We start from the raw sequence: 7,319 nt of genomic DNA, 5'->3' as shown, positions 1-7,319 counted from the left end.
GAAAGCCTAAAGAATTGCATTAGCAGTTAGTGAAATTAAGATGCTAAGATACATTTACCTTCCAAAGCTAGATTTATTCATAAGTTATTTAACATAAACTCTAATCACACCAAATAGATGGTAGATGAAAGTAGTTCCAGTGAGGAAAATACAAGAACTTCAGTTTTCAAACATTTTAAATTAACCAATGTGCTAGCCACCATTTTTGTGGCAAAAGAGACTCTCTCCTGTAAGCAATAAGGGGTTTTATTCAGCTAAAACGTGCAAAAGAAAAAGTCTCAAAGTGAGAGGCAGAAATGTCACCAGTTCATATTGGGACACAAGGGAATAAAATCCTTAGGATGAATTCCTTTAGTCCATTTTCTTGTCACAAACTTCAGTGGACCTCTTTGCAGCAATTCCAATTGCAACGCCATTGCTTTCAAACTGCAAATAAAAGGACTTCACACCCAGACTAGTAACAAGCTGGTGATGAAAATGGCTTTAGAAGCAGGGCCGGTGATGATCTATGAAGAAATCTGCAGCAAGAACCAAATGGTGGTGTCTCTTTAGATTTACAGATAATTATTGCTTCAGGAGGGAATAAAGGCAGAGACGAGATATACAAATCTTTGCATTTTGATAGAAGAGATAATAATAAATGCACAATTTAGAAGCACTAAATATTTTTTCCCCATTACAAGTGGCAAGAGGTGGCTGAAGACTGGGGGGAGGGGTTTTAATTCTGCTTCATAGATCGGTGTGATGTACTAATTATTTGAACTTTTTTCTTCTCTCAAAGAGTAGCCGGTCGTTAAAAAAAAACCCAATTAACCTAAGCTGTTTCTGAAAACAGGTGCAATTCCTATCCTTCCAAGACCTACCAGAAAGCTGTCTTGAAGCAAACTATTTCTAGCTGGCTCAGTACCAGTGTTGAAAGAATCTTAGATGATGCAGGACATATACTGCCTCAGGCCTGCTTGCACAATCCGGCCTGCGTGCCGGACAGCAGGGACCTGTATTCTCCAGCAGCAGATTGTGTGTCCTTGAGCAGCAGATATCAGAAAGCTGCATAGAGGAAAACAAGGAAGGAGGTTGTTTATCCAGAGTGTGAGAAACCAGAAGATGGGGGGGCCTGGAAATGTGCCTTGGCTAGTAGAGCCAATAAAGTTATAGATATAGTGTGTGAAAGTAAATGTAACCAATAGAATAGAGCGTGTGAACCCTGTAGGACCCTTGATAATGTGTGTATTTTTGGAATAAAGGGAGAGCATTGACTGTACCTCTATGAGGATGTGTCTCTGACTCTCGAGCTCGTTTTTGCATCTTCTCGTTTTATACCAGCAACTCCCTTTCATAAGAAAATAGCCACAAAAATGTCTGTAAAAACACACAACAATTTACTCTTCTGTGATGCCCACCCTTAACTACTGCTGGGTACTTTACCCACAGTTTCCCTGTTGAGCTAAATGCATTAATCTTACTTTATAAAATTCCAGATTCATCCTCCTGATCTCTCTTTGTGGCTGAAGGTGCCTGTGGATTTCCAGCTCTGCCTTCCTGACCTTGTTTTGTGGCTATTATTTCTTGCACAGCTTTCTTGGGCCACACGCGCTCAATGAAAAGTGCAATAATGGGACAGATATACGGTTCCAGAAATTTCTTGTAGACCCAGAGGAGGACCGGAATGACAATACAAGGAATGCACACCATGGCTTCCTCTTGTTCTGTGACAAAGCTGGTGAGGAAAACAAACAATTTAGAATGACAGGGTTTGTATGCCATGAGCTAAGAAAAGTCTTTAAATAACAAATAAAGATTTTAGTTGATATTCAAACATAAAAGATTCTTAAATTATAGACTAGCTGTTAATGTTTCAAAAATGTTGTGTGTTTTAATTTTATAAAGTCCTCAACAAGGGAAACATTCTTGATATTTTAACAAAAAAAGCAGCTTGCTATTAATTCATCAGTCCTAGTGCTGCAACTTAGAAAAACAAATTCAGAAAATAAGTTTTTGCTTAAACCACACAAAAACAGTTTAAGCAGCAAGCTGCAGATATTAGCCCAGTTCTTACTATATTATAACAGAGGGTCAAAAAGGTTTGTTTTTCTTATTCTCTTTTTATTTAAGGTGAAATTAAATGGCAGGACTCTAATCCACCCAATGGCTTGCTACCACTGAAAGGCAGGTTGGTGGGAGGGTGGAAGAGAATTCCAGTCAGGATTTGAGAGAAGAATATGAGTTACTTCCTCCTGTATAGGAGGAATCACTTGATCCCACACCAATCCCATACAATTGGCCAAACTGTTAGAAAATTAATCCTTCTCTCCCCAAACCAGGAGGAAGTCTTCAAAAACAGCAACCTCAAGTCTGCAATGAAAAAAAAGGGGAAAACCAAAGCACAGGGGCAGAAAGATACAAGTGGGAGAGGAAGCAGTTAAGTAGGATTAGAGGTGTCCATTTCAGTGCTGATGAACAATTTATACACTGCTGCACAGCAGCAACTTTGTCCTTCACATTCCTCCTTTCTAGGATGCTATTTGAATTCCTACATTAAGAAGCAAAACAAAAGCTTTCCAAGATGGAGAATGAAGAGGCAGATATGCACACTTCATCCCGGGATCAGTTTCACTTTTTTTTTTAAGCTATCCTAAAGATTTTTAGCCCTATGGAAGAACAGAATATCAGTTTTTAGTTGACTACTTCCAAGTGTAGTTTTGGCTGCTTCAAATATAGTTTTGCAGGATCTACTTTCTGAAATCAGAGAGAAATCTTCAGTTGAGAGAACACAAATGAGTTAATCCTTTAAAGCCATTCAAAAAGATAATTCAGATACTCTCCACCAGAACTTCCTAGATACTAAATTTCCAACAATATCTTGTGGATTCATCCACCAGTTAAAGAACATAGCTGGAGAAAACACCCTAGGCTGTCCTTGTAAGGCAACTGCACATCTCTGCAGCCACTTTGTGTCAAGATTCCAGACCAAAAAGTCATACCTCTGCCAGATATAAAAAAGCAAGTCACTAGAAGTATAATACCCATCCTAATATAGTGAAATACCGCTCACAAGTTTCTTCTGTGATTTGGTGATGCTCTGTTGCTTGGTTAGCAAGAAAAACAAAGAACAGTAAAAGGACAAATTGTCGGATTTTAATAGCAAGATTATTTGTTTGTGATAGCAGCTTTTGGGTTTATCTGTAAGCCACCATATATTAGGGGCAGCAGAGAGAATATGCCTAACATGGCAAATTTCAGTACATTGTGTCTTTGTTTCCCATGTTAGTCAACTATTATGGAAACAGAAAAAAAGGCTATGCAGACAAAAAGGCTTTTTTTTTTTTTCATAAACGACGACCTAGTCTAGAAAGGCTAATTTATGCAATACGCTCCAGTTCTGCCTCTCTATAGGACGACATTCAGACTAAAATATTCCCCAAAGCCAAGCCAGCCGTCCCGGTTGACAGGAAATGACCGAGCAGCAGCGGCGTTTCCCCCTCCCCTCCCACTGACAAAGGTGGAAGCACAAAGATTTTTCCGAATCGGTGTAGTTCCACTCAAACACGCGTTGAAATCAAAGAGCTCCACACCTCAGCATGGGCTATTACATTTCGGGGTTCACCTCGTTCGCTCCCGGTTAACGGAGCCGCTCTGTCCACAGAGAAGGGCAGCAAGCGGCGAGGTGAGGCCAGCCCCCGGCCGGGCTAGAGGAGCGGAGGACCATGAAGAGACCCTTGGGGGAGCAGCCCGGTCCCGGTCAGAGGCCACCCCGCACTCACCTCAGTCGGCACCGACCCAGCGCCGATACCGGCCGCCGCAGCCTCCTCCCCCGCACCGAAAGTGACCCCCGTGCTTCCGACTCACTCGCGGCCAATGGGAGAAGGCGGCGTTCGCATCATGTGGCCTACACCCCGCCCCCGGGAGCCGCGTTAGCGCCCAGCGATGCCACCGCGCTCGGGCCGCAACCACCGCCAGCTGGCCCCAACGGGCCAGGGCAGCGGGGTACACGCCTGCATGTGTTTCAAATTATCTTGTTTTATATATAAATAATAGCGATAAGTCAACAGCATCCCCAGCGTTGCAACAACAGGCATCCCGACTACCGTGCTGTCCCACAACACCCTGCTTAAGCCTAAGCAAACACATACAATAAATCTAAACTTTTTAATTTTATTTATGTACATCTCTCAGAGATTTACTCCCGAGCCATTAGCTTTTGTTTCTTCAGCTTCTTCTGGGATATCTGAAAAACAAACGCAAAAATGAGAAAGTGGCAAAATAAGAAGACACTTTCCCAAAACATCTTACAAATAAATTTAGTTGTCTTTTGAAGGTACTGAGAACTGTTAGAAATTTCTTCACCTGTTTACAAAATGACCTGCTGATTGTACTTGCACATACATAAGTGTCCCAACAAGTACTACATTGCTTACAGGCTCACAACTTAAATTTTATTGCGGCACATCCCAGCTTCGTACACATGGACTGGAAGGGAAGAACAAATTCCCTGTATGACATAAACCCCTGAAAACCATTTTCCAAAGTTATCAATGTTGTGTTCACAATAAATACTGAGGTTGCTCAGAAAGAACTCTCTTTTTTCGTGGGTATTACAAAGGTGTCCTAAGATAGTCATCACAACCCCTCTGCCTGAAAAACGCCAAGTATGAACACTCAGCTCTTCAGATGCTGACATTAAAGAGGACTAAGGGTATGACGCTCACTACCTTTTTCTTTTGTGCAACTTCCTCCTCTGGCTTGGGAACAATCTGCTCCTTCTCAGTGAGGATCATCTCAATGTGGCAGGGGGAACTCATGTAGGGGTTGATCCTACCGTGTGCTCTGTAGGTGCGTCGGCGCATTTTGGGAGCCTTGTTGACTTGGATGTGCTCAATGACCAGAGAATCCACATCAAGACCCTGTCAGGGAGGGGAATAAAATTTGTGACTTGTATTTTATCTTCAAATAAATAATATCCACAGCAAAAATGTGAATAATCATCCCTCCAGACACACACCACTGCTGGCAAATAAAACAGATGAACTTGGCGGTGTCATAGAACTAAGCAAGCGCCAAAGTCAGAAAAACAGAGACTACCCCCTATGGATCACAATCAATTTAAAATTATGCCGATGGGTCAGAAATAGACAATTATAATTTCATGGTTACTCCAGAGGTGTCCTAAGATAGTAACTCTGATGGTAGTGGTGACTAAATTAAACACCAAGTATATTACAAAGACACAAACTGACCAAGAGTCCACATTTTGCTTTTTTTTTGGTTTTTAAGAGACCTAAACCACTTAAACAGTTGATAACCATGTGCAAACTATGTCCCTGTGAAAAATTATTACTCCCATTTTAACTTGAAAACACACACAGCCTAATTCAAACAAAGGGTATACCAACACCTCGATACAATTCAGATTCATTGACAAAGCAGGTGTTACCTGGCCTTCCACATCAGAGACACCCAGTTCAGGAGTGCTGACACACAGCATGACATGAACACTTTGCATTTGGTAACACTGATGTGGCCTACCTTGAGCTCAGCATTGCTCTCTGCATTTTTGAGCATGTGCAGCAAGAACTCTGCACTTTTCTTGGGCCAGCGTCCCTGTGTCCAGCCCCACTGCTTGGCCTGGAAGAAGACAACAAGAGTTCCATTTTTGTCCCAGTACAATACAATTTACCCTTCAGGCACTGTTAACTTGTCATTACATCTCCTTCTATTAAGACTGCATAACAAAACAATTAAATTTGATCAATTACTTTACACTGCAAGTAGATGCAATGCTGTACTGGAATTAAGAGTAACTCTTCTCTCCCTCTTGAGTAACCTGGTCTACTGAAAGCTGTCCCTACCCATGGCAGGGGAGTTTGAACTAGATGATCTTTAAGGTCCCTTCCAACCCAAAACATTCTATGATTCTGTATTTTAATACAAAGTTATCATCAACAACAACAGACTATTCTCCATACCATCTCAAACTCATTTTTTTCTCTTAACCAGCCACAGCATCTTTCCCACATTTTCATTTCAGACCTCACCTGGGCGCATCTACCGACTCCCCCGTTGTAGCGCCGGAAGGGAACACATTGCTTCTTCAAGGTTACGTCCTTTAAGTACTTGGTGGCCTTGCGGATGTGCATGCCCTTTATGGCCTGGGCAGTCTCTCGAGTGTTCTAGCAATACAGAACATAGTGAAGCTGTTAACACATCTTTACAAGTTACATGAGCAAAACCACTCCTCTCTCTTTCCTGGATCCTATTATTTTTGCTACAAACTCAATTTAAAGGAAGTACTCATACACAACCCCCCCACACACCTAAATTAAAGAATGAAGAATAAATAAAACACTTTTTTTTTTGCTACCTTTTTTTAACCCTTGGTATGACTGCCATTACTGAATTTGCAGCTCTAACAAATCTATTGGTTTTTACCTAATGGCTAGATCTTTCCAACCAACAAATAAATTTGAATATTTATACTTTTCATAGCTCCTCCTTGGCCACTAATCTAAAGAAGCAAGAGCCTGAAGGATAAATTCCTACTAAAATGTCAAATATGGCACCTCAGAGGAAGTGATGAGAAAACAAGATACAAACAATTTAAGTATCTCTGTAAGTGAATTATAAAGGGGAGAAAAGGCTCAGAAATAAAAATTAAGGCTGAAGTATCACTGCTTAAGACAACATACTAAATGCAGAAGTCAGAGAGTAACTATAATCCTACCTGATCATAGTAAAAAAGCAAATCAAGTGAAATCTCTTTCACATGAATTATATACCACTGTGGAGCAGAAAAGCATCTGCTCAGCTTTGGTTTTGTGGTTAACTTAAACATGTCCTGGATTCACTGCCACACCTAAACCTTTTCCATAGGAACCTGTGTCCTCATGCCAAACACTGCATGCCTCCCCTGCCATACTTCTTTGACCAGCAGCATGAGCAGATGAATCCAATGTTGCTTCCCAACAACCAGAAAGGCAGAGTAAGACAAATGAAAAAATCTCACATCTGACACTAGCCCATTCTTCCAGCTAAATTCACTGTAACTGTTTTCCTACGGTATTTTATTATCTGTATTAGAGTGTCCTACTCTTAGGCCACAATCTCTTATTTTTGATCCTGTGGATGAAAGCCATTACAAGCAGCTAAAGCAAACACGGGCCATAACCTACACTACCACCCTTAAGTAACCACATAATGATACAGAATAAGAGACACTTCCTTCAAAAAATGCCCCAACAGAAAATAACAAAACCAAACTGAAACTATATGAAATTGCATTTCTTACTATACACACACTGCCTACCTTGAAATGCACTCGCGGT

At 41.2% G+C, this 7,319-nt stretch overlaps 2 protein-coding genes and 1 non-coding gene across 3 annotated transcripts; all 3 read right to left on the bottom strand.

Annotated features, from left to right (window-relative positions):
* Positions 1-351: 351 nt before the first annotated feature.
* LOC116780024 (UPF0729 protein C18orf32-like) lies at positions 352-1,692 on the bottom strand. Its single transcript, XM_032674527.1, has 2 exons — positions 1,473-1,692; positions 352-434 (listed from the first exon to the last, which is right to left on the bottom strand). The coding sequence occupies exons 1-2, from the start codon at positions 1,690-1,692 to the stop codon at positions 352-354; spliced, it is 303 nt and encodes a 100-aa protein (XP_032530418.1).
* A 2,456-nt stretch (positions 1,693-4,148) lies between these two features.
* LOC116780023 (60S ribosomal protein L17-like) lies at positions 4,149-6,161 on the bottom strand. The gene is made up of 4 exons (XM_032674526.1): positions 6,033-6,161; positions 5,524-5,622; positions 4,710-4,901; positions 4,149-4,225 (listed from the first exon to the last, which is right to left on the bottom strand). The coding sequence occupies exons 1-4, from the start codon at positions 6,132-6,134 to the stop codon at positions 4,178-4,180; spliced, it is 441 nt and encodes a 146-aa protein (XP_032530417.1). The 5' UTR covers positions 6,135-6,161; the 3' UTR covers positions 4,149-4,177.
* On the bottom strand, positions 4,559-4,626 carry LOC116780094. The gene has a single exon (XR_004354326.1). It is a non-coding gene; the product is annotated as a small nucleolar RNA SNORD58 (small nucleolar RNA).
* Positions 6,162-7,319: the final 1,158 nt, after the last annotated feature.

The sequence above is a fragment of the Chiroxiphia lanceolata genome, chromosome W (assembly GCF_009829145.1).
Source record: "Chiroxiphia lanceolata isolate bChiLan1 chromosome W, bChiLan1.pri, whole genome shotgun sequence".
NCBI classification, from domain to species: Eukaryota; Metazoa; Chordata; class Aves; order Passeriformes; family Pipridae; genus Chiroxiphia; species Chiroxiphia lanceolata.
The sequence above is the reverse complement of the archived record's forward strand: the minus strand, read 5'-3'. Positions and strand labels throughout refer to the sequence as shown.